This window comes from Sciurus carolinensis, chromosome 14 (assembly GCF_902686445.1).
Source record: "Sciurus carolinensis chromosome 14, mSciCar1.2, whole genome shotgun sequence".
In the NCBI taxonomy this organism is placed as follows: domain Eukaryota; kingdom Metazoa; phylum Chordata; class Mammalia; order Rodentia; family Sciuridae; genus Sciurus; species Sciurus carolinensis.
In genome coordinates, this window is record NC_062226.1 from 38,771,530 (window position 1) to 38,798,518 (window position 26,989).

The 26,989-nt window shown below is 46.1% G+C and overlaps 1 protein-coding gene across 9 annotated transcripts in view; it reads left to right on the forward strand.

The window, feature by feature from the left end:
* The window catches only part of Aqp7 (aquaporin 7), a 47,025-nt gene extending 22,494 nt beyond the window's left edge, over positions 1-24,531 (forward strand). The window contains exons 1-9 of one of the 9 annotated variants that reach the window (XM_047524788.1): positions 10,804-10,957; positions 12,048-12,098; positions 14,675-14,786; positions 20,829-20,955; positions 21,412-21,549; positions 21,715-21,833; positions 21,983-22,200; positions 22,541-22,670; positions 23,165-24,529. In XM_047524788.1, coding sequence (XP_047380744.1) covers positions 12,073-12,098; positions 14,675-14,786; positions 20,829-20,955; positions 21,412-21,549; positions 21,715-21,833; positions 21,983-22,200; positions 22,541-22,670; positions 23,165-23,170 — 876 coding nt within the window. In that variant the 5' untranslated portion in view covers positions 10,804-10,957; positions 12,048-12,072 and the 3' untranslated portion in view covers positions 23,171-24,529. Of the gene's footprint in view, positions 1-10,802; positions 10,974-11,678; positions 11,793-12,047; positions 12,099-14,674; positions 14,787-20,828; positions 20,956-21,411; positions 21,550-21,714; positions 21,834-21,982; positions 22,201-22,540 lie in introns of those variants that run through there. The other 8 variants (XM_047524789.1, XM_047524783.1, XM_047524786.1 and 5 more) reach the window with 8 other exon arrangements.
* Positions 24,532-26,989: the final 2,458 nt, after the last annotated feature.

Consider the following 26,989-nt stretch of genomic DNA (forward strand, 5'->3'; position numbering starts at 1 on the left):
TTCCCTTCCTCAAATAAGTTTCCCATTCCCCACCCAGAGTGTTACCAGGAACTTGTCACACCCCTTACCAACTCAATCCGTTCTCCCACCAACCTGCCAGGCCATGAGGATTAGTATCTTCATTTCATAGATGAAAATACCCTGTTAAAATTTTGGGGATAAGTCTCCCAGCACCAATTAGGAAGCTGAACTGGATTCAAGCTTAGGTGGGCCTATCTATAAAGCTTGAGTTATGAGCAGTCACCACCAGGTGGGGGAGCCCCCCCTGAATAAGGAAACCCCAAACCAGCCCCATACTCAGGCTCCTGGCAAAGAGGTCCTGGGTTTTTCCACTGCTCCTTCCCTTCCTGCCATGATATCACTCCGTTTTTGTCCCTACTTCTGACTTCCCTCCCTGTTCCCATTAACCAAGAACCTAAGACTCCACCATTATTAGACTTTTCCCTTGTGGGTTAAGAAATTGCTACTTGTGGCTTCTCCTTTAAAATGCTTTATTGTGGGAAGATTTTGAAATTGATTTAGGTAGAAATCAAAGGATAAAATTAGAAGGCGAAAGACTGATGGGGGAACTTGACAATGGAAGGATCAGCCCTGAACTCACTGAATGGGGGGCATCACGAAGTATGGGGCCACCAGACATTGTGTGCCTCAGGTGGGATGCCACAGGAAGTACAGCACCATCAGCAAAGGATTCTCTGCTCTCCCAGACCCACCCTCCCCCCCAAAAAAATTGAACTGAAATAAAAACATACCAAGCTAACTTCCCATAGATTCTAAGAAATACAGGAGGGAAAATTAAATGAGCTTACAAGGAAGCAAAGAGGGAAATCCCAAACACAGGACTTCCTTTATTTCTTTTTCTTTTTTCTTTTGGTACTGGGTGTTGAAACCAGGGGCACTCTCCCACTGAGCTACATCCCCCAACCCTATTTATTTATTTACTTATTTATTTATTTTTGATACCAGGGATTGAATTCAAGGGTACTAGCCACTAAGCCATATCCCCAGTCTTTTTAAAAATATTTTATTTAGAGACAGGGTGTTGCTGAGTTGCTCAGGGCCTTACTAAATTTGTGAGGCAGTCTTTGAACTTCCAATCCTCCTGCCTCAGCCTCCTAAGCCACTGGGATTATAGACATGCGCCATCATGCCTGACCGTCTTTCTATTTTATGAGACAGGGCCTTGCTAAGTTGCCGATGCTGGTCTTGAGCTTGCAATACTCCTGATACAGCCTCTGTACTTATGGGATTACAAGTGTGAATCATTGTGCCTGGCCCAATTATGGGACTTCCTGTAGGACCATATTTGCTTGGCAAATCAGTGATATGAACCAATGAAGATAGAGAATAGGGAAGTGCTCTTAATGTAATGTGTGACCATGTTTGGATCCTGACTTACATAAACCAACAAATCAATACAAAGAGACATTTTGAAACTACTGTAGATATTTGGTCATTCCATACAATTGTTCATTTTGTTAGGTACAGCGTTGTAATCATGTAAAAAAGTTCATATATTTTAGAGATAAACATCAAAGAATATTGGGATAAAATGACAAGAGTAGCTAGAATTTGTTTTAAAATACTTCAGAAAAAAATGTAGATGAGGGCAATCCTCTTGGGTCCTTTTCTAGCTGCAGGAACTTTATTTTGCTTTACTTCAATACTTTTGAGTATTGGTACCAGAGATTGAACCCCAGGGGTGCTTAACCATGGAGGCACATCCCTGGCCCTTTTTATTTTTATTTATTTATTTATTTATTTATTTATTTATTTATTTATTTATTTGCGGTACTGGGGATTGAACTCAGTGCCTTGTGATTGTGAGGCAAGCACTTTTACCAGCTGAGCTACCTCCCCAGCCCCCTTTTTTATTTTTGGAGACAGGGTCTTATTAAGTTGCTTATGGCCTCGCTAAGTTGCTGAGGCTGGCTTTGAACTTGAGATCCTCCTGCCTCAGCCTCTTGAGCCACTGGGATTATAGGCATATACCACACTGCACCCAGTTACTTCAATAAATTCTTGCACTTCGCTTGTATCTTCTGATGTGCGTGAATCTCATTCTTTGAATTCATAAGACAAAGAATCCACCCAACTCTACACTCTACATTACTTCTTTTGATGGTTTACCTGGGATCGTCAGAAGTCCTGATCCCTGCCCTATGTATACCTTGTCCAGTTACCCACCATCTGCCACCATGGACCTCTGAATTGCCCTGATGCACAAAATGCCCAGAGTTCATTAAGCACCAGAGAGTTATGAAGATTCAACTTAACCTGAAAATATCACCAGACTTCAATAGGTGCCATTAGATGGGACTCTGTAGGAGGACCTGGACTGTTGTTCCCCTTTCGATACCCCTTACTAACCTGAAGAAACTAGAGTGGTCATCAATCCAAATTCCCTAATGGCAGTTATGATTACCTCTTCAGGGAGGAGTAGGCAGGCAGGCTAGGCAGATAGGGTGGTGGGCTGCTTTTTAAGCAGAAGAGCACAAATTTACAGCTATAAGCTTTTGTTGAGAAACTTGTAAAAATATTTTTTAATCAGGAAATCTGTGACCTGGAATCCATGGACTCTCTAAAGAAGGAAAACTGCCTGATCAACATTTTGAGTGGACTAAAGGTTGCATGAATGCCTCATGACACTGAGTGCCTTACCTAGGATTGAGCTAGGAACTGACTTCCTTAAACCTATAGACCTATATAAACCATAGGTGATAGTCATTCACTGGTAACCTTTTTGGTCTCCTCCTAACTGCAGGAACTTTATTTTGCTTTATTTCAATAAATTTTCCTTCTCTTTTTTGGTACCAGGGATTGAACCAAGGGACATTTAACCACTGAGCCACACCCCCAGCCCTTTTTTTGTATTCTTTTTAGACACAGGCTCTCATTAAGTTGCTTAGGGCCTCATGAAGTTGCTGAACCTGGCTTTGAACTTGTGATCCTCCTACCTCAGCCTCCCAAACTGCTGGAATTACAGGTGTGTGCCACCACGCTTAGCTTCAATAAATTTTTGTACTTTGCTTTCACCAAAAAACAAAAACAAACAAACAAACAAAAAAACAAGTTGATGATCTAGAATATGGATAATGGTTACACAGCTGTTTATATTCTACTGTTGTGCATGTCTGACATTTTCTTCTGGAAAGTGATGTGGGTCATGTCTCCAGGTATTAGGGTTTGGTATCTCCTGAGTTGCCTGAACCTGGGGACTCATCTCTGCCTGCTCCACTCTCACCACTCTTCCTCCTCTGACTCTGTAGTCTCGGTAGATTCCTTCTTTAGAACTGAAGCATAATGCATTGTCCCGCAGAAGGGGGCCAGGTTCTCCAGGTAAGCTAACTTGGCATGGAAAGCATCTCTGATTCACTGTCTACTCCCGATTCTATTGGCACTCTCTCTGAAGTCAGTCAAATCTTCCTTTTCTCCATCCTCATCTCTTCTGCCAGGCAAGCCTGTCCTAAGCTGTTCAGTATCAGGGCTGGGATACATCCAGAGGAAGGTTCAGAGTTGTGGACATCAGACAGACACTGGTGCCTTCTCCAATGGGACAGGAAGATGAGAGCCCAGCTCTTGCACCGATCCAGAAGCACCCAGTTGGGATGGGCACAGATGGTAGGACAGGGCAATGGAGACACTTAGATCATCACCCTAGAATTGAGCAAGTTGCAGACTGTTTCAGGAGAGGTCCCTCCCCCAACCCTTACTTTACTTTGTTTTTATTTGGGGACCAGGATTGAACTCAGGGGAACTCTACCATTGAGCTAGGTCCCCAGGTCTTTTAAATTTTATTTTAATTCAGGGGATGCCTAAATTGCTGAGGTTGGCCTTGTACTTGTGATCCTCTTGCTTCAACCTCCCAAGTCTCTGGGATTACAGACATGTATCACCACACCCAGTGCCTCACTGATTCTCTTCTAAATTCATTCACCATCACTTCTTTGTTTCCTTCCTGCTATTCCATCTCATCATAATGTCGACCTCAATCATACCATTTAACTTTTTTTTTTCCCACATAGGGGAGTTTATTGAGCAAACAGGGTGTCTCCCTGCAGGGTGAGAGAGAAAATGAGAGGAAAAGAGAAAGGGCGCACGCTAGAGAGAGGGGAAAAGTGAGGAGGGGAGAGAAAAGCCCATACCATTTAACTTTAATCCTCTACTATCACCTCCACAATCAGTGATTTATTCCCGTATTCTCCCAACACTAGTTCACTGCCCAAGTTCTGAGCTTCTCAAGTGCAAGCATGTGGCACTTGTCTCCGTAGCCTTGGTGGGAAGGCAGACAGGGAGACCTGTCTAAAGGGAGGTACATGCTGTGACCAAGCTGCAGACAGGTGTCCTGGAAGACAGGCGGCACTGGTGTCCACAGGATACTTGAGTTGTCAAATTGCTAAGAGTTCTTCAGGTAGATTGGGGAGACAGCCACTGTAAAGGCATGAAAATAGCTGGAGACTCCAGGCCACATACAGATCTTGTCCTGTGCATCATGGAGAGGGAGGTATAGAAGACTTCGAGCTTAGAAAGGAGCCAGGAGTGGTGGCACATGCCTGTAATCCCAATGGCTTGGGACGCTAAGGCAGGAGGATTGCAAATTCAAAATGAGCCTCAGTAACTTAGTGAGGCCCTAAGCAACTTAGTGAGACCCTGTCTCAAAAAAAAAAAAAAAAAAAAGTTGGACCTTGAGGACATCATGATAGGAAGACAGGGCTGGGGATGTGGTTCAGTGGTAGAGTGTGTGCCTGGCATGCAAGAAGCCCTGGATTCAACCCCAGCACTACAAATAAATAAACAGTGCTTCCTGCTATGTGTAGGCACCTGTGGGTAAATAAGCAAGAAAAAAGTTTTTTAAAAATGTGGCAAACATAAAGAGACAAATACTATGTGATTCCAGTTATACATGATATCTTGAGTAAAAGATTCATAGAAAGTAGAATAGTAGTTGCCAGGGCCTGGGGGAGGGAATTATTTAACAGGTATTGAATTTTCACTTTGCAAAATTTTTGCAAGATTTTTTTCTGTAATTTTTGCAAAATGAAAATGAAAAGGTTGTAGAGGTTGGTTGTACAACAGTGTTAATACACTCACCATCACTGAAATGTACACTTAAATGTACAGTTAAGTTGGCAAATTTACCTCCTTATCACATCAAAGGAAGAGAGAAGAAGAGAGAGAGGAAAAAGGCTTTGAGCCCTCAAGGTCTGTAGCTCAACAGGAACTTGATGGGAAACCTGCTTTTCCTACTTGTTATTGTGACCTCCTAAAAAGCCAAAGAAGAAGAAAAGAGTTTACTTCTAATTTGGAATTAGAAGATGGTGACACAACAGACATCAATGTGGATGAAGATATTCTGGATGGCTGAACATAGTTTTCCATTTACATGACTAAACAAGATCACTGTTTAGTAGAGATGTTGATTTTCATTCTGTCCACAGTGCTTTGAACTGTGAGAAACTTTTTTGATTTCTTATGTAAGCGCTATGAACCAACAGGACCACATTGGCTTCCTATCTGCAGAGGACTTTAGGAGTAGCATTTAAATTACTTATGTTTTCCTTGTTAAGTAAAACAGAGTGGGGCTTTTATTTTTTTTTTCATACTGTCATTTGACTATAGTCTTTGATTAAAAAATAATAAATTTTAAGTGATGTATTTTTTACAGTGGGAAAAAAAAAAAAAGCCACAGGCCCATGAAAGTCAGGATAGGGCCTAGAAGTGGAGGAGGCTACCCAGAGACAGAGTGCGAAGGAGACAAGAAGGCACAAATAACCCCAGGGTGATTGTCCCCCTCCTCCACATTCCATCCTTGTCTCTTTGGTTGAGGTGCACTGGGTTATCCTCAAGCCAGGCTAGAAGCCAGGACACCTGGGTTTGACTCATTCTGGATCTTGAGCTGTGCCAAGAAATGGTGTCTGCTTGCCCAGCCCAGTCAGCCCAGCCTACACCTGAGGGACCAGTAAGGGTGTGGGAGGTCCCTCCAGGGACACAGGGAGAGGCCTAAGAACAGGGAAAGTCCCACCCTGCCTGGGGTCCCCATGTTACTCCAAGCCTTCGTGGCCAAGGCGTAGTGCCTGCAGGTACTACTGCCTCAGTCGCTGCCCCCACATGCGTACAGGCCCTTGATGCAATTGCTGTGTTCCTGGAAAGCTGTCAATGGAGTCCCACCTTCCACTGGTTCACATGATCATTTCAAATCTGCTTTCTTTCTTTTCTTTTTTTTTCTTTTCTTTTTTTGGTGGGGGCAGGTGGCGGAGGCTCTGGGGATTGAACTCAGGGGTACTCGACCACTGAGCCACATCCCCAGTCCTATTTTGTATTTTACTTAGGGACAGGGTCTCACTGAGTTGCTTAGTGCCTCACTTTTGCTGAGACTGGCTTTGAACTCGAGATCCTCCTGTCTCAGCCTCCTCAGTCACTGGGATGACAGGTATGTGCCATTGCGCCCAGCTTCAGAGCTGCTTTCTTATTGAAGTGGGGCTCATTGTTAGCATTTCCTGGGATGTCTGTTCCCTATCTGTCCTCAAGGAGACAGCTATGTATGGAAAGGCCTCATAATTTAGACAAAGATGAGTGGGGTTGCGGGGGGTACCTTAGGGAACAGATAGCCTCACCCAACTCGAGGGAGGCAGAGAGGTTTCCTCACTGGGGAGCCTCCAGTGTGAGTGGGAAGTTGGTAGTCATACCACACTGGGAATAATGGGGCCTCCGGGCCTGCCTCCTTTCTCGGGCTGAGCCGAAGAGTGGAGAGAGTGTAGCTTGCCTTGGGGGAGCTGAGATGGGCTCCCTGCCCACCTCAAACCCCCTGTTTCAAGCCCATAGCCCCTGACCAGATCAGATAGGGCACGTTCCTGCAGCTAACTGCCTACTGACTGGGGCCGTGCTGACGCAGGCAGGAAAATATTAACCCAGCAGAATGAGTGCTTGCTCATGTGTGCGCACGTGTGTGTGTACGTGTATGTGTGTGTCCACAGAGGCTTTCACATGCCAAAACACAGATAGGCATATGCCCACACACAAACACACACTTTTCTATTCACACAAATACATACAGACATATACAAAGCCACAAATCCTTTTCTCACAGACAAATACCATCCGTGTTCTCTCCCCGGCTGCTTCTGTGGAGACACCCTCCTTCAGGCATTCTTCCCTGATAGCACCAGCTTACACTAGATAGTGAAAGGCCTGAGCTCTAACCCTGGTTTCTGATGTCAAGTTAAGCAGCTTGACACAGGCTTTATTTTATGTTTGAAACAGCGTTTCACTAAGTCGCCCAGCCTGACCCTGAACGTGATCCTCCTGCTTCAGCCTCCTGAGTAGCAGGGATTACAGGCGTGTGCCACCACACCCAGCTTGACATGGGCTTTAGGAGGAGCAGGACTGGGTTTAAATTCTGGTTCCTGGACTTAAAGCATTATTGCCTTTGGGCAAGTGACCATGTCTGATCCTGTCTGCTTTAGTTTCTGCTCAGTCCTAGAGGCCTGTACACGACCCTGAGAAGGATCCAACTGGCAGTGGGGATGAGGGGGAGGGCAGTCTGGAAATTGGTGGGTATCAAGGTTAAAGTACCCCCACCTCTCTCCAGCCTAGCATCCTAGCCCCTAGTTCCCTCCCTGAGGCCCCTGGCCTCCTGACCCCAGGGATAGGCAGAGACCTGGTCTGGATGTTCTAGTTTGTGGGCGATCTTGGGAAAATTGCCACCTTGCTTTGAATCAGTTTCCCTAACTAAAAAATTATTTCGGCAGGGGACACTTAGCTGGGTGAGGTTTAAGGTCTTTCATTTTTGGAGCAGTCTGAGAATCTTTGTGGCTTCAGGTAATTCCAAAGAGATCAGAGTCCTACCCCTACCCCTGCTCCTTCAGCCAGAGCAGCTCTATACTCAATTGTTCACACCACAGGCTCCTGCCTTATACAAAGAGTTACATGGCTCAAAAGAATCTGAAAAACTACAAGAGTAAAACAGTTTGGTGGAAAGAAGCTTACATGTTAAGTTAGTGAAATTATTGTTGATTTAAACAGGTAATAAGTTGAAATATTAGAATTTTGTTGTTTTGCTTTTTGTACCAGGGATTGATCCCAGGTGTGCTTTACCACTGAATAGCATTCTCAGTCCTTTTTATTTTTTATTTTGAGGCAGGGTCTTTCTAAGTTGGTGAGGGTCTCTCTAATTTGCTGAGGCTGGCCTTGAACTCAAAATCCTCTTGCGATAACCTTCGGAGTTGCTGGGATTATAGATGTGTACCACCACGCCTGATGAAATACTAGTCTTTTTTTTTTTTTTTTAATATGTCAAAACTTGGGGGGGTTTTAGGGAGAAAGTTCAAAGAAATTTTAAGCATCTTTAGTCATTTTTGTTTCTTCATCCTGATTTTTTAAAATGTCTGTTTGTATTTTCATTCCTGATTGGGTTTTAGCCAGTTGTGTGTCTGTCCCTTGATGTTCACAACAAAGAATAGTTGAATCTTGGCCGGGGGGGCGGGGGGGTTAATGAACTAAAATCAAATTCCAGGCTTGTATGAATTTTTTGGGATAAACTCAATGACTATGTATAACTATAAAGCTCTAATTAAAAAAAAAAACCTGGAGACAATCTAAATGCCCATCAAGGGAGTTTCCACATTATGAAAGATCCTTCAAGTGGAATGCTGGACAGTCACATGTCTTGGGTGAAGGTGGACCTACTGGCAAGGACAGAGTCTCAACAAACCTTTGAATGAAAAAAGTACTTTACAAACCTTTATTATTGTTCTACTTATTGTTGACAAAGTGGGTAGGAGATATGTATATGTGCACATATAAAAAAAGGATTAGAACTGGCATGGTGGTACATATCTGTAATCCTAGGAGGTTGGGGTAGGAGGATTGCAAGTTCAAAGCCAATTTAGTGAGACCCCTAAGCATCTTAGTGAGACCCTATCTCAAAAAAAAAAAAAAAAAAAAAAAAAGGACTGGGGATATGGCTCAGTGGTTAAGTGCCCCTGGGTTCAATCCTCGGAACAAAACAAACAAATAATAATAATATATATTTTTTCAGTGCTGGGGATTAAACTCATGGCCTGTCACATGCCAGGAAAACATTCTACCACTTTGCCACACCTGACTCCAAAATGGATCCCAATTCACTCTCTTCTAATTCTGCCTCAACTGAGACCCCATCTCACTGTTGACCTTATCTCACCTCTCACCCTGATAATACACATAAGGAAAGGAATAAAGGCAGGTTTCCCCCTCTTCCAGGTATATCTCTTCCTCCCTAAAGGAAGAAACCTAGCATCCTGATCCTATTCAGGACCTCAAGAGGGAAATGAGGAGCACAGTCTTACACTTCTGGGGCTGTTCCAGTGGAAGTTAGTTCCTAAAGGAGGGATTCTGACTAGGAACCCCTGGCACTGAGCCTACCCCTCCCTCTCCCTGCTGCCTCCTGCTGGGCATGTTGGGATGGTTGTATGGGGAAGGGATTGAGGCTATGCCGGTTCCAGACCTAGCCTGGTCTTTGGCACCCTCTAGAGGACAGTTTCATACCCAGATTGGATTTTGGGCAACTAAATCCTATACCCTCTTCTACCAAGGGGGCTGCTGGCCTCAGAAGCTCCCTGGACTTATTGCCTATCATCCACCACTCCATTGGCAGGTGTCCTTATGATGTGGAGACCAGCAACATTTTCCTTATATCTCAGCACTGTATCACCTGCTCAAATCCCCAACTGCCACCCTGTCCTTCCAGACCCAGCCAAGATTTGACTCTAAAAGACCACCTGGAGCTAAGTGTGGTAGGACAGTTACTCAGGAGGCTGAGGCAGAAGGATTGGAAGTTTGAGGCTAGCCTAGTGACTTAGCAAGATCCTGTCTCAAAATTTTTAAAAAAAATCTTAAAGAGTTGAGGGTGTCACTCAGTGGTAGATGCTTGCCTAGTGAGTGAGAGGCTCTGGGTTCGATCTCTAGTACAGCCAACGATCAAACAAAAATAACAGTGTACAATGAATCAAAATGTGTCTGTAAAAATAAAAAAATATTTTAATTAAAAAGAAAAAAACAGCAAACAAAAACCCCAACCTCTTGGACTGCAGTTGGTTCCCAGGCTCCCTCCTGATTCCATCTTGGTCACTGAGCTCCCACAGACCTGAACTTGAGTCCCTCACTGGTCCAGCTTTGCCTCCTTCATGAGGCTTCATTGCCTTTCCCAAGGGTGGCATTTTCCTGAGGACAGGGCCTAGGTTCCCCCCTCTTGGCCTCAGTCAGGAGCCCATAGGGGACCAGGCCTGGGTTTCCCTCTCCCATCTCAGAATAGGTTTTCCCTGAAAATATAACTTGTGGGTCCTTCCCTTCAGACTGTAGGCCCTTGAGGATAGTTCCTGAGTTTCCCCTTCCCTACTTCAGGTTAAGGACTCCCTGAGAAGTGACTCAGTCTATTCCCCAACCCAATCCCCAGTTGACTACTGATCTCCAGAAATTTCCACCTCCAGTTCCTATTCTGTAGCTGGGGGCCTAGGAATCTCTGTAGCCTTTTTCCAGTTTTGGGACCCTAAAAGGGCTACCTTAGGCTTTGGTTCCAGGGATGGGCCCAACACCTGGATTGGAGGCTCATTCCCTTGGGACTGCAAGGTACAAAGCGCCTACCTAGAACTCCACCTCTGACCTCACAAGAGCTGCCTCAGAACTTAGTTTCCATGGTGCCACTGGCAGGACAAGGGATGCTATTTTGGGCAGTGTGTCTGGACTTGGCTAGTGGTCAAACCCCTGTCCTACTGACCTCTTCCCTGGAGGGGCAGGAGCAGCACTTGGGGCTGCCCTAGGAAGGACTGAGAGGCAGACTCTAGACTGGGGACAAAGAGATAGTTGAGCCCCAGCTGGGGGTACAGACTGCACTGACAATAATGGAGGAACAAGATTGAGACTTACTTTAACTGAGGAGCCCCCAAGATAAAAGCTGGGAAACCTAAGGCACTTTGGCAGAGTGAGTGGGGATTCAGGTAGGGCGGGGGCAGGTTGGTCTCTTCAGGGTGCAATCCTGGAAGGGCCATGGGGGATCATGAAGGGAGGAGGTGGCTGAAGGATTGTTTGGGCAATGAGCACCAACTTGGATTTCTGTTCTGGTTCAGTCCTGTGTTGCTGTGTGACATGAGCACATTTCACCCTCTCTCTGGGCCTCAGTTTTCTTAAGCTATAAGGTGGCTTCTGGGAAGACCAGAGCAGCTTGGTGGAACAGAGACTGGGAGAATGCATTGGACTAGGAAGTCAGTAGAGTACAGGGGTGGGAAGAGAAGAGAGCTGAAGACCATCAACCCAAGACCAAGGCAAAAGGAGGCAGGTCGTGGACAGGCAACTGTTGGCTTGCAGAAGCAGCTTCTCCCTTGGGGTCCTCCCTCATGGACTGGAACTAGAGGGTTTCTGCCTTCAGGGTTGAGGATATGAATTTGTGCTGCAGTTAGCAGAGATTGGACTAGAGAATAAGGTTATATAGGATGAGGAAAACACAAGAGTTATTTTTATACCCTTAATATGAGAGAAAAATAGGAGTACAAGGGGGAAGTTTGGGGAAAGGTTGGGGGGGCATTGGTCTTTGTTCTGAGGTGAAGGCATGGGCTAAATGAGTTTTCAGGGCCACATCCTGTGTACATGAGTGTAGGGAAGAGGTCCTGGAAAGTCACAGTTTAAATTAGCAACAAGTGAACTTGAGGTTAGATTAAAGGCATGAGAGGCATGAGAGGTTTTGTGAGAGGCTGGAGCCACTGAGGGGAGGCCTTGGGTCTTACACTGTTCAAAACTGGGTGTGTTGCAGACTTGGGAAGGTCAGGAGGACCTCTAAAGGACCTGGTCCAGAAGTCAGGGGTCCTAAGGCCAGCATGGGTAGAGGGGTGGGGACTCCAGGGCTTTTTCCCATTGGCTGAGGGATACCCAGTCCTGCCAGTTTGGCTGAGATAAGGGGGTGGCACTAGCAGGAGCTAGCTGCCCAGTGACCTCTCCCCTGGGGAACTGAGTCTGATGGGAATGTGGGACCAAGTTCTGCATCCTGCAACCCCAGTGATCTCTCTTTGGTTTCACAGCATCTACAAATCTGAAGGATAAAATATGGCTCAAGCAGGTGGACAAAGGCGGTAAGCTCCCCACCCCATTCCCCACCCCAGTCCCCGGTTCTCCTCCAGGCACATCTCAGTGTCCTCCCTGTCTGTCCTCAGCTCTCCCTCTGGCAGCTGCTCCCCTAGTTCTTACCCTTCCCACTTACGTGGTAGCCCATGGGTGAGAGAAGTGTGTCTCCCACCTGTCTCTCATGTCCTCATGGCACAGGTAAGCACAGGCTGGGCCTTGGGGTGAAGGGCTCAGAGACACCTGGGTGAGGGTTCATGGGTTGGTCACTGGACTCTGACTGCCCCTCTCAGTTGAACTGAACTTACCATTTCTTGGATGCTTGGGTGAAATAAGAGTCAGAGTTCTTGCACAAGTTGCAAGAGTTAAGTTCCTGCTTATCTAATCCCCTTTAGCTCTCTGTGGGTCCCCACCCCAGCCTCACCGTCCCTCCTGCAGCCACACACAGCCTTGGCTTTCTGCAGACAGCTTAAAGTGAGTGACTCATCCCTCTGCCTGAAGTGCTCTCCCACAGTTACCCGCTCAGTGCCTTTCTTCCCTCCCTCGGCTCTACTCAAAGGCCATCTTTTCCATGAGGCGTACCCAGACTCCACTTGCAATCATGCCAACTGGCTGCCTCCCAATCCCCCTTTCCTTGCCCCAGTTCTCCCACAGGTCTTACCTTCTTCTGACCCATGAATGCACCTGCTTATTTCATTGCTGTCATCTCCACAAGCGCAGGCATATTTGCCATTTGTGCACTCTTAGACTGAGAGAATGAATGTTTCCCCCTTTGTACTAATGACATTGCTGTGTCCAGCTCAATCTTCCTCCTGGACTTTAGACTCCACAGACCTGTTGGTGTCCTACAGGCAACCAAAATCCTGGTTGAAACTAACTTCCTTCTCTCCCTCTGAACCTGCTCCTCTGCCTGTGGCCTCAGCTCAGTCAGGTGTTCATTTCTTTTCAGTTGCTCAAGCCAGAAGTCAAGGCCACATCCTTGATGTTTCCCTCTCCCATGCCTCACTTCTAGTCATATCTAGAAATATCTAGAATGTGTATGTCTCCTGCCATTGATTCTAGTACCACCCTCCTTCCCACAGCCAGGGTAATCACCACTGCCCTCTTCTTCCTCTTTATCCTCCATACCTCAGCATCTTCCTCCTCTCCCCTCCTTGCCAGTCTTTCCTGAGTCTAGTCCTCCTCCTCACGATCATTAGGGCCTGAAATTCACTTGTTCTTTTTTTTTTTTTTCCTTTTTTTGATACTGAGGATTGAACCCAAGGGCACTTAACCACTAAGTTGCATCCCTAGCCCTTTTATTTCTTAGTTAGAAATCAGGTCTAAGTTGCTCAGGACATTGCTAAGTTGCTGAGGCTGGCTTTGAACTTGGAATCCTCCTGCCTCAGCCTCCTGAGTTGCTGGTATTACAGGTATACACCATCACATGTGACTTTTTTAAAAAAATATTTATTTATTTTTTATTTATTTTGGTACCAGGCATTGAACCCAGGGGTGCTTAACCACTAAGCCACATTCCCAGCCCTATTATTATTATTATTATTATTATTATTTTTTTTTTTTTTTTGGAGACAGGGTCTTGCTAAGTTGCTTAGGGCCTCACTAAGTTCCTGAAGTTGGATTTGAAATTGCTATCCTCCTGTCTCAGTCTCCTGAGCTGCTGGAATTACAGGCATGCTCCACCGTGCCCAGCATGAAATTCACATTTTCATCTTTCTGTTCATCCATCTGCTCACTTATGGAACAAATATTTATTAGGATCTGTAGAAAGCTCTGGGATTTAGTTGAGAGTAAGAGACAGGTTCCCCCAGTTTTTATTCATCCAACCAATATATCTTCTATGGGCCTGGCACTGTATTAAGCACTGAGGATAAATCAGGAAGTAAGATCCCATCCCAACTGTCCTGTCCTTTCCTCCCTCCCTATCTCTTGTTCATTCATTCATTTACTTACAAATATCTCTTTGTGCTAACCTCGCTGCAAAGCCTGGTTCATTTTGCTGGCACCCTCACCTTGGCAGAGGCTGGTGCATGTTTCAGGCTTCAGTGCTGTTTATATAGAGCCCAGCATCAGATGTTGCCATACCCCATGCTCTTTATAGAGCCCAGCATCAGATGTTGCCACACCCCATGCTGTTTGAAGAGTACCTCACTATTGCCAGATCCTGGCCTGTTACCCCCAAGTTCTGGCTCCTGCAGATAGACAGACAGATAACTGAGCTCCACTCTTCAGCCTGCTCTCTATGACCCTGCTTCTCCCAGCAGCTCCTCATCACTGCATGTTGCACTTTCTGCTCCCCAACAACCCCCTCTATGAAGTGGCCACATTGGTGTGTCCTTCCCACTTGTCCATTCCTGTAAGAAGGAAGAAGGAACCTGATTGGGCCATCTACCCCAGTTCCTCTCCATGATCCTGTGGCTCTCAGGTGTCTCTGATCCCAGCTGTCCTAGCTGCCCTGGGCATGAGGAGGTGTGTATGTGGAGAAGCTGCGGGGTTACCTATTAACTCAGTCAGGAGTCGAAGGGCTAATGGGCAGTAGGCAGACTTGCCTCTCCTTTCTGTCCATGGGCTTGGGCCACTGCTTCAGATCCAACGCCAGGATGGGCTCCTGGTCAGTGCTAGCGAGGATACAAGCAATACTGCAGAAGGAGATGGTGCGGGAGTTCCTGGCTGAGTTCATGAGCACATACGTCATGATGGTGAGTGGGTGGGGGGCAGGGGGCGGGTGGGTGCAGCAGGGGCAGTCCACAGATCCTTCCCCAGATCCTTCCACTGACCCCATGAGGCATATTGTTACTTCCTCTGCCTCTGAGCTGGGAGCCTGCAAAGAAAGCAGAAAAAAGTAGGTGAGAGGCATTTCTCAACAAATCTTTTTGGGACAGAAAGGGCTCATAATTTACTAGGATAGGGTGAAACCATGAGCTGGGGAGTCAGGGGGCATGGATGGCCATGGAGAAAAAGAAAACCAAGGGTAAAGGGGTTGCTGAAAACCTTGAATGTCAGGCCTTGAAAATTAATTCTGAGATCAATGGGGAGACATTGAAGGTTATCAAGCAGGGGAGTGATATAGCCATATCTGGATTTTAGAAGATAGTTTTTGGGTACAGTGTGGACACAAAGCAGGAAAGGCAAGGTTGGAGGGAGAGGAGCCAGTTAGGAGGCTAATCTAGATGGAGTAGAGAGAGGGCTGTGCCAGGAATGGTGGTGCATATCTGTAATCCCAGCAGCTAGGGAGACTGAGGCAGGAGGATGGCGATTTCAAAGCCAGCCTCAGAAACTTAGAGAGGCCCTAAGCAACTTAGTGAGACCCTATCTCTAAATAAAATATTAAAAAAGTGGCTCAGTGGTTGAGTGCCCCTCGGTTCAGTTTCCTGGCACCAAAAATAAATAAATAAATAAATAAATAAATAAATAAATAAATAAATAAATAAAAAGGAAGAAAGAGGAGGACGGAGACAGGGCTGAGGAGGGAGAAGAAAGTACATTTGTAGAGTTGTAGGAGATGGAATCAAGGATACTTTGCAAGTGACAGATGTGGGGTAAGCACCGATGGGCCATTCTGCATAGCACAAGCAAAGGTGAGGTTGGTTTGGACATGATCAGGTGAGATGCTGGTGGAGAATTCAAGAGGTAGTGAATTGAATACAGGACTCTGGAGTTCCAGAGAGGATTGGGCTGGGAGGTAAGAGAGGAAGTGCCTTAGAATTGGTTAAAATTGTCCAGAGAGAATGAAACTGTGTGAGAGGGACACTGGACACCTGGTTTCTTATCCTGACCCTGCCTCAGAGTCACCAGCAGGCCTCAGGCAAGTCTCTTCTGACTTTGAGCTTGTCTTCTCAGTTTTCAAGTACGTAGCATCCAGCCTCCGTGGGCTGTGGGCTGTTGGCATTCTGGCTCTGCTACCTTCCAGCTGTGTGTGATCATCCACCAGCATTTGAACTGCTCAGAATGTTAGTTTCCTTTTGGTAAATGGGGCCACTAGCATCAAGTCCACAGACTTGTGTGAAGAAGGCCAAGTGCCAGCACCCAGCACAGATGTGTTGACACATATGTGTTGGTCCCCTGTTATGATGACAAGTGCTCTCATCTGCTCTTTCCTCCCTGCATTCCATCTTCTCTTCCTCTTCCCTTATCTGCTTTGACTCCTGAGCCATGATGACAATAGCCGGATCCTGTCCCTCCTTGATTGAGGAGAAAGTAATTCATTTATGATAAGACATTCCAGTCCCATGAGGGCTGTTAAACCTTGGAACCTCAGAGGTGGGAGGGTGCCTCCTTGGAGAGCCCTTAGGGAAAGTAAGCACTGCCCACATGCCTTGATACCTGCCCACATCTGCTTTCCTTTTTCTTTTATTTAGATTATTATTGAGCACCTACTACATACCAAGCACTCTGATGCTAAACCCCTTACCATCTTCCCAAAACCTTACAATGGCCCCGTGAAGTAGGTACTATTGTTAGCCGCATTTCACAGAAACTGAGGCTCTGAGAGAGTAAATCACTTGTCCAAGGTCACCCTTTCTTTTCTTTTCTTTTTTTTTTTTTTAATGCGGTACTGGGGATCGAACTCAGGGCCTTGTGCTTGCGAGGCAAGCACTCTACCAGCTGAGCTATCTTCCCAGCCCCCAAGGTCACCCTTTAAGTCAAGATTAAATCCATAAGTGAATCCGATCATTGTGCCTACCAACAAGAACCTTGGGCTGGGGTTGTGGCTCAGTGGTAGAGCACTTGCCTAGCACGTGTGAGGCACTGGGTTCAATTCTCAGCACCACATATAAGTAAATGAATAAAATAAAGGTCTATCAACAGCTAAAACATTTTTTTTAAAAATGGAATCCTCATTAGAATAAGATATATTCCTTGCTCATATAATATTATCAAAATGGATTCTACAGTCATGTATGACTAAGAAGAACCAACAAAAATATTCACAAAAAATTAAATGTAGTCCAGCGTAATATCAAAATTTTCTTTTCTTTTCTTTTTTTGGTATTGGTATATGAAACCAGGCCATTTTTATTTTCTGATTTGAGATAGGGTCTCACTCAGTTGCCCAGAGTGCCCTCAAACTTGGAATCCTTCTACCTCAGCTTCCCAAGTCAGAAAATTCATGTGTGCACCACTGTGCCTGGCTTACTATCATAATCTTGACCTTTAACCTCTAGGTCTGTCCCTTAGTTTGGAGATAGCAGGCTCTCTAAGGCTATCTTGTTAACTCCTCACCCACTGTGGTAAGACCCTTGCTTTCAAGCATTGGGTAGTTTGAGACCCCTGTATGGATTGCAGTTTTTCTATCTATAGTACAGTGGGAGCAAAAACACTTGCTATATAGATTTGCTGTGAGGCTTGAAAGGAAGCAATGCTTTTATTTTATTTTACTTTTTGGAAGCAATGCTTTTAAAAGACCATTGTGAGGTTTAAGCTCATGCAGGACATTGTGTTGTTGTTATTTTTAGTTGCCAGACCTGTGCCAAGAAATGGGGCTTTTTCAGTTGATAGGAAGCTTGGTGAATCACTAGGGTAAAGGTTTTGCCAAAAAAGACTAGTGCGACCTTGGGCCCCATTTATTGCAGCCAGAATGAGGGAAGCGAACTATTCTGCTACAACCTCTAAGATTATTGTCCTCAGAGCTGGTTTCCTGGCTATTGGGGGTACTTTGATGGGCTGGGCTACATTCACTGACCAGAGAGGGGAGGGACTGGAACCATTGGTGCCCTGGAAACCCAGTTGTGCATGTGAGCCATAGGGCAAGGGTTGCAAACTCACATTCTATAAGGGTCAAGAATGTCGACTCAGGGTGGTAGGGACTCGGAGGTAGAGTGAAGATTGGTGTAAGGGTGTAACTGTCACTGCTCCAGCTGACTGTCACCGTGGAGGTGGAATACAGGCCAGCATTACCCCAGCTTCTCATTTTCCAAGAGGAGCTGAAAATTCTGATTTTTAAAAACAAGTTATCCAAAGGAAACGTGTGTGCTAGATGGATGAGGTACGTGCATTGCCAGTTGGCAACTCTGACACAGAGAATCATATGGGGTTCATTCACTCATTCATTATTTTTAAGAAATGGTTTTGACATGGGGAAGACAGAAATGAGGAACCCTTAGCCTTCAGACCCTCCATACCTGCTCCAGTCCTTCCGCCCGCTAGGGGCTCCCCCAGCTAGCCTGGCATGGCCCCACTCCTCCCATCCTTGTCAGTTCCTGTCCTCCCCTGCTGCATCCTCTCCTGGTCTTAAGCCAGTCCATCTCTGGGCTCGGATGCATCTGTCCTGGGCTCCTGAGGGAACTAGTGAGCCATGCTCTCCCCTACCCCACCTGGTGGCTACTTCACATTTTATCAGACTTTCTTGAAGCTGCGACTTTACATCTGCCTGGTTTTTCCCCCCCCCATCCCGCAGTGCTGGGGATTTGAACCCTGGTCCTTGAGCATGCTAGGCAAGCACCCTACAAGATGGGCTATATTGTCAGCACATTTTTTTTTTTTAATCAGCAAATAGTTTGATCTCACGGGTAACAAAGAAAATCATTGACTGGGCTTCCTGTGCCTGCCTCTTCCTGTTCCTGTCCCTTTCATCACCTGTTACCTACCTGTGCATACACACATTCCTCCTAGGCTGGGATGTGTCACCTCCTTCTTGGAGGACTTTTCCCCTTCTGCACCGGTACATTCCTCCAGCCCACTCAGGCCCTTTGCCTGTTCTTCTTTCTTTCCTTTATCTTCAGCCCCTGCTCCCTCTGCCTATAAACATACCAAAATATCTCCACTTAACAGAACAAAACATCTCTCCCTTCACCTTGTGAACCCTTCATCTATCACTCACTCTCTCCTTCTGGAAAGTTCTCCAAGAAGTCTCTACACCGGTACCTTTCAATTCTTATTAGCTGGTAACGTAGCTCAGTGCTGGAGCACTTGCCTCGCATGAGTGAGGACCTGGGTCCAATCCCCAGCACTGCAAAAAAGTTACCTCTGCTGGGCATGGTGGTGCCCACCTGTAGACCCAGCTACTCCGAAAGTTGTGGCAGAAAGATCCCTTGAGCCCAAGAATTTGGGGCCAGCCTGGACAACATAGTGAGACCCTGTCTCAATAAATAAATGAATAAATCCTTCCTCAACTGCAGCACTTATCTCTCAATCTTTCCGGGCTTCTGCCCCGCCCCGCACATGACCTGATAACAGTGCTCATCATGTTACTAACAACTGCTGAATTGTCATTCAAAGGAATGTGCTTTCCAGGCAGGCCTTCGTACATGTGATCCAGAGGCTGCATATGACTGACCGAGTTGACCATCCCCTCCATGGGAAAATCTTTCCCTGGTGTACATTTTCTTTTTGTTCTCTCATTTTAATACCTGCGCAACTGAGGTTCTAACATCCACCCAAAGTGCTGATGTACGAATCAGCTTCCAACTGTCTTCTCTCCCTGGGCCTTCTCCTAGGGCCCTTATTTGCCCATGGCTTCAGTTGCAGTTCTAATATCCATAATTATTTAGGTTTTCTCTTTCATAAGCTCTGGAGCTGAACTGGCCAAGGGAAATAGAATTTGAGTCACATACATAATTAAAAATTTTCTAGTAGCTACATTAAAAAGTAAAGTGCAACAGGTAAAAATAAATTGATTTTATTATATTTAATCCATGTATCCAAAATCCAACATGTGGTCAACATAAAATTGTTAAGATAATCCACATTCTCCTCTTCCAACTAAATCTTTGAAATCTGGTATGTGCAGATCTCAATGGGACAGTCACATTTTAAGTGCATAACAGCTACATGTGGTCACATAACTAGATATCCTTGATATCTTTTTTTTGTTTGTTTGTTTGGTACCGAGGATTGAACACAGAGGCACTTAACCACTAAGCTACATCCCCAGACCTTTTTATTTTTTATTTTGAGATAGGGTCTCACTAAGTTTCTGATGGCCTCACTAAGTTACTGAGGCTGATCTCAAACTTGTGATTCTCCTGTCTCAGCCTCCCGAGTCACTGGGATTTTAGGCATGTGCCACCATGCCTGATTATTCACATGTCTAGATATCTTGGATAACACACACCTAGACTCTGATTTCTAGAAACTGGACCTAAAACACATGGACATTTCAAAGACGGCTTCTGAACTTATTTTTTTTCAGGATGTAGGATCAGGTATTCCAGGCAGAGGGAACAGAGGTCTGAGACTGCAAGGAATGCATGGAGAAATGCAATTGTTTGATGTGAGACCGTCTGGCATGGATCTGATCATGTTTCACTGTGTTACAGGCTGTGTGACCTTAGATAAACCATTCAATTTCTTGAAGCATCACTTTGTCCATCCATCAGTTGGGGAGAATAATAGTGCTCTGCATAGAAATAAATATCCGCCAGGTTAGCCTGAAATGTAAGATGCTTTGAGGGATGCAGTTCACATGAACCATCCCCTCCTTGAAGCCCTGCCCACAACTGGAACTGCAGGTGTGGGTTCAGGGTCAAGGTGCCTGGATATATCCTACGAACCTCTGACTCTGCCACTTGTCCCTGACTTCTTTCTTATCCACCACCCAGCTCTCACTGGCTCAGGTCTGAGAGATCTCTATGGGATAAGAGAGAAGGTTCTGGAGAGAGAGGACACAGCAAGGGTCTTTAAGGGTAATGTTGGGGAGGCCCAGGACAGGGGGGTGTTGAGGAACTAGAACTCACTTCTGAGCTTTCCTCTGGGGTTGGGACTTCTGGGCAGGCAGCTCCCTCAGAAACTCTCCCTTGCAGGTGTTTGGCCTTGGTTCTGTAGCTCATATGGTTCTAGGAGGGAAAAACTTTGGGAGCTTCCTCAGCGTCAACTTGGGTTTTGGCTTTGGAGTCACCATGGGAATCCATGTGGCAGGCAACATCTCTGGTGAGTAAACCCAGACCCCTTCTGATTGGGCAAAACCAGGTATTTCTGGCAAGATATTTCCTGCCCACCTCCAGCGAGGCTTGTCTGACTTAGTTGGTGCCTCACCCTTACTGACAACCGGGAGGGAGGTTGCGCCTCTAAACCCCTTGCCTTGGTTGTGTCTTCCCCAGACTCTTAATGAGCCCTTTTCAACTCCCTTCCCTTGCCATTTTTACTAGCTGGGTCATCTTAGGCAAATTATTCACCTCTGTTCCTCACTTTCCTTGATGGCAAAGTGGAGATGGTGGTCCTTACTTTGTGGGGACAGTTGTAAGGGTTCAATGAGAAAGCTCTTGTTCCAGAACACACTCCATGAACACTAGCCATTATTATTTATTATTGTTGTTGCTGTCAATATTATTCATCTTGTCATTTGTTTCCGCTCTCACTCTCTCGCACACCTGCCTCTCCCCACAGGGGCCCACATGAATGCGGCTGTGACCTTCGCCACCTGTGCCTTAGGCCGCATGCCTTGGAAGAAGTTTCCTGTATATGTGCTGGGTCAGTTTCTGGGCTCCTTCATGGCTGCTGTCACCATCTATGGCCTCTTCTACTGTGAGTGTTCTCTCCTGGGTAGTCTGCCTCTGGCCTCAGCCTCCTCTGAAATATGGGCATATTGGGTCTTGGTGTTCTGGTTCTGTAAAAATGTCTGGGAGAAAAAGCCTTCCTCACCCTACGATCCGGGATGTCAGTGGGGTTTAACTCAATCTGTCTCCACAGCGACCATTATCCACTACTCCGGCAACCTTCTGACAGTGACTGGTCCCACAGCCACTGCTGGCATTTTTGCCACTTACCTTCCTGAGCACATGATGTTGTGGAGGGGCTTCCTGGACGAGGTCAGTAGTGCAGGGTGATAGAAGAAAAGACTTCTGGATGGGGACTGTACCAAAACATGTCTCTGCCAGGGTTTTTGGATTTAGGGTACAACGGAGACTCTGTGGCTTGGCTAGGGCCTCAGTGGGCTGCCATGTCATCTGCTTCCCAGATGTTTGTGACAGGGATGCTTCAGCTGTGTCTCTTCGCCATCACGGACAAGGACAACAATCCAGCACTGCAAGGGACGGAGGCTCTGGTGGTCGGCATCCTCATTGTCACCATCGGAGCATCCCTAGGCATGAATACCGGATATGCTATGAACCCATCCCGGGACCTGCCTCCTCGCTTCTTCACTTTCATAGCCGGCTGGGGCAAACAGGTGTTCAGGTACTGCCCTAGCCGGGCCCCATTCCTGGGAGTTTTCTGTGGGGCTCCTACTTGCAGAGGGGTGAGGGCAATCTGAGCAGCTGCCCAGGAGAGTTCCGCAGAACATCCAGACAGCTTGGGGAACTGGGGTGGGTCCTGATTTTTTCCCAGACCAGCGCAGATGCAGATCTTGCTCTGGGACTGTCAACCTTGCCCCTGTATCAGGCTGAGGTGGGCCAGGACCCCAGGCAAGGGGGTCTCCTGGGGTGACTCCTCTGTTCACCCTGTCTTGGCCTGAGGTGGATGCTAGTGCCGCCCTGTGCAATGGCCTCCTCAGCAGTCCTCTGTCTTTTGCCTGCAGCGCTGGAGACAACTGGTGGTGGGTACCAGTGGTGGCACCACTCCTAGGTGCCTACCTAGGTGGTATCATCTATGTCATCTTCATTGGCTCCAGCATCCCAAGGAAGCCCCAGAGATTGGAGAACTCCATGGTGTGTGAAGACCACAGGATAACTGTATTGCCCAAGACCAGCCCATCCATGACCTCCCCCATCGCCCCTTCAATTCAGCCTGCTCCACCCTTAAGTGGCTCCATGCTTTTAGAGCAGTTCTAAGTCGAGACTATTTTCCCAACCCTACTCTAATGAAGAAAGCCTTGTCCCACAGTGGTACCCTCACTTTTTGGGGCCTCCTGTGATTGGGCTTCCTTCCTGGGACTTCCAGCAGCTCCAGGTTTATGCCTTAACTCAAGGCTGGAGCATAGAGCTGAGAGGCCTCATTTCTTCAGGCCAGGATCTGGGGTGTTCCCTGAGGGAGAATTGGGAAGAACTGACCTGTGACCTCAGGGTGAGATGAAAGGCATAGAGGCCTCGGAAGTGGGTAATTTGAAGTAAGGCCCAGAGCTAGCTGATGAGGGACAACTTTGGGCATATTTTGAGGATACCTTGTGATAGGATTCTAGACTTTATCTGTTTGTTCCTTCTAGCCATGATCAGTTCTTGGACCAGACAAGACAAGACCAAGAGTACAGATCAGAATTTCTCAACATTTTTTTCATTAGTGCCTTCAGCATTCTTTTAAATATTCTTTATTAATTTCATATTTTAATACCACAGGTATATTAAAACTATGTTTATGTACTCTATCTGTGCTTCATACATAAAAATGAGATTCTTTTTCACCCTTGTTCCAAGAATCAATTTTCTTTCCCTTGGAGATGTTTGGTATGGACTGAAAGCTAGTAAGTGATTGGAATTGTCTTCCTCCTTCCTGACATTAGAGCTCTCATACATGAAGGAATTCCAGAGTTGGGAGGGAAGTTGCAATGAGAGAACTCTTTCAGATCAGTAAAAAGGCAAGAAAAAGTCTCACAGAGCTCACAGGAAACAGGCTCAGAGGCTGGATGGCAGCTTGGGAGCCAGGACCTGTTGATGGTGGGGCCAGGCAGGAACCTTCCTACTTTCTGGGATGTGGAGGGCAGCATCACCTGTGGTTCTTGTTGTCATTCATACGTTTAGCATTTACATGTACAGACCCTGCCTGGTCACTGGGAATGCCTCATGAATAAGGCTGGGTCTCTACCATTGAGAATGCAGTTTAATGGGGGATAGGTACTCATGAAGAAGAAGCTAAGAGGTAGAGAGTAGGATGTTTAGAGCTCAGAGGTCTTATAGCCAGCCTCTGGTCTTCCAAGAGGAGGAAACAGAGTGGAGTGGGGACTAAGGATGTCCTTTCTGGGGCTGAAAGCCACATTTGACAGTTTGATGGAACAGGAGGCAGAGGCTGGTCTTCCTTCTGGTGGGGGAATGGTGAGATGATTCAGAAAGCCCACCTGAGTTGAGTGTGCAGGATGCAGGCAGTGGGGGAAGATAGGTCTATAGAGAACATGTAAAGAGACAATAATCCAGAAGGAGCAGCAGGGTACCTACTGGGTCAGCACTGTGGGTGGAGAGGAGTGATGGGATTTGATCAATGCCTAGGAGATACAACTGGCAGGACTTGGTTTGGATGAAGGAATGAGTGAGGGACAGGGAGGAGTCAGTGATGATTTCCAGATTCTGACTTGGGTGTGGGGGGTTGGTAATGTCACCAATGAAAACAGAGCACAAGGGAGGACTGATTTGGAAAGGAAGTAAGTTACATCACATATATTTGAGTTTGAGTTGCCTATGGCCCTTGCAGGGTGTGTGGGTGAAAGGTGTGTGATATCTTGGGCAAATTACTCAATCTCTCTGGGTCTTGATCTTATTTGTAAATGGGGACAAGAGTATCATTTACCATTTGTGTTGCTGTGAATACTAAATGTGATAATACATGTAAAATGCTGAAAACAGTGCCTGGCACAGAGTGCTCAATACATGCAGTTAAGCCTTTTATGTGGTCTGGAGCTCAGAAGAGAGCTGAAGGCAGAGACTTATGGCTTTGTGGAGATGTACTGTGTCATGGAAGAGTGAAAGGAGAGTCAGGGAGCAGGGCACAAGGTAACTGATCAAGAGGCATTGTAAACAACCCAGATGTCCATCAACAGGGGAACAGATACATTGCTGTACAATCACCAATAACAGAATATTACACAACAGTGAAAATTAAGGCCAACAGGTACCTGCAATAGTACAGAAAAAATTTGGAGGCATAGAAAGCAATATAGTAGACTCTATACAATATAATTCCAGTGGTTTTTTTTTTTTTTTTTTTTTGGCATTGAGGATTGAATCCACTTCAATCAAGGGTGCTTAACCCCTGAACCACATCCCCAACTCTTTTTATTTTTATTTTGAGACAGGGTCTCACTAAGTTGCTTAAGACCTTGCTAAGTTGCTGAGGCTGGCCTTGAACCTGCAATCCTCCTGCTTCAGGCTCCTGAGTTGCTGGGATTACAGACATGTGCCACTGCACTCAGCTTAATTCATTTTATAGCTGAAAAACAAGCAAAAATTAATACAGCCTTCAGGCACATACATGTATGTGATAATACTATTGAAAAAAATTATTTCCCCATAGAGATAGGAGTGTTACCCAGAGCACAAAGGTATTGTAAGCTTTTAATAATTTTCTAGTTCTGGGGCTGGAGGTAAATTTATGAATGTTATGATTGTGCTTAAATGTGCTAAAACATTTAAAATTTGTTATGTGGTAACAAATGTGATATGTATATTTATGTACATATGGATCATGTAAATGTGATATACACTTTGTATGTATGTGTCATGTATTTAAAAATATAAATAGCTGCAATGGAAGAATTGGGGTTGAGGGGCTGGGTATGGTGGCTCACTCCTATAATCCCAGTAGCTGGGGAGGCTGAGGCAGGAGGATCACAAATTCAAAGCCAGCCTCAGCAACTAGCCACCCTGTTTCAAAATGAAAAAAATAAAAAGCAGGGGATGTGGTCTACCAGTTGAGCACCCCTGAGTTCAATCCCTGGTACAAAAAAAAAAATTGGGGTTGGGGGTTGGCAGGTAGGGAGCCTGCTAAAATCACAGGGAATCAAGGGAGGGAGGGGAGAGGCTTATGGCTGATGTCCATGCTGGGAGGAACAGAGTCAGGGGAATCAGGGTTGAGAGTGATCAGGGAAGGGCTGACAACTGAAAGTCTACAGTCAGCTGTACAGGGCCTCCTTTGATCCTGCTGTATTCCTTTCCCCTCTCTGTTTCAGTGGTCTCATGAGCATGAGGTGGCCAGTCTCATTCCTGGCATTTCAGAGGAACATAATCCCAAGACCTCACTCACAGCTGAGAGGCACATGTGGGTCTCAGGTCCCTGGGTTCTGTCCTCCTCTGTCCCTCACTGAACACTTGTAGCATCTTCATGTCCTTGGGAGTTGGTCCTGGAGGTGTTACCAATTAGTGTGGGATGTGTTTGCTCAATTTGGGATAGAAATCATGAAAAGGCAAAGCATAGCTCTTTCTGATGTTCCCAGTTCTTAGTGTTAACAGTTGATTCTTTAGCTTGACTGAGATAGAAATCACAAGGAGACAATACCATCTGAATAAGGTTTTATTGGGGCTTGTGCTTGAGTACAAGAGAGAGAGTGCATGGACAGGTTTCCTGAACTGTTTGCTGAGGACACCAGGTGCAAAACTAACACACAAAGGTGGGCTCGTGCAGGCAGTCAGCTGTTGCACACTGAGCTCAGAATTTCTGCACACTTGTCATCAGATCTTTGTTCTCAGCACCAGGTTTTGCACTCGACCCTGATCTGCACATGTGCACTGGGTCTGCCCACACTTAGTTTGCAAAAATGACAGGTGTTTATCTTGCCACCTGAGGAAGGTCATGTATCAGTTAAATTCAGGCCCACTGAATTTGCAATGCAAGGGTTTCGGGGAAGGAGTGAGCAGCTCCTGAACTTGATCACTGGTGGAAACGACTCTTCAAAATTAACTTGCATTGGGCAGGAAAACAGTGGGGGAAGCAGTGCCCTCCTTGCTCTGTCTCAGAAGCAGGACATCCAATAGGTCCATCTAGAACCTCTGCCTGCTTTCCACTGCTCTGCCACAGACTTGTAGTAGGTCTATTGCCTGTAACATCTTGTAAGTTTTGGTCCCAATGTCAGGCTTAGAGGATTCCTGACCCCAGTCACAGAGTAAGTCTTGCCATTCTCTTAGCAGACACTGATTGAAAGCCTATAACATGGCAGTTGCCATTCTAGTGTTGAGGATATAGGTACACGGAAGACAAACAAATCTTCACATTCTGCGCAAAATATATGGTGTGCTAATGATAGATGTTAAGAAGGAAAAACAGGAAAGGGGAATGGGAAGTGTGGGGAAGTGAGAAAAGCTGGAGGCCTCATTGAGAAGACTTTAAG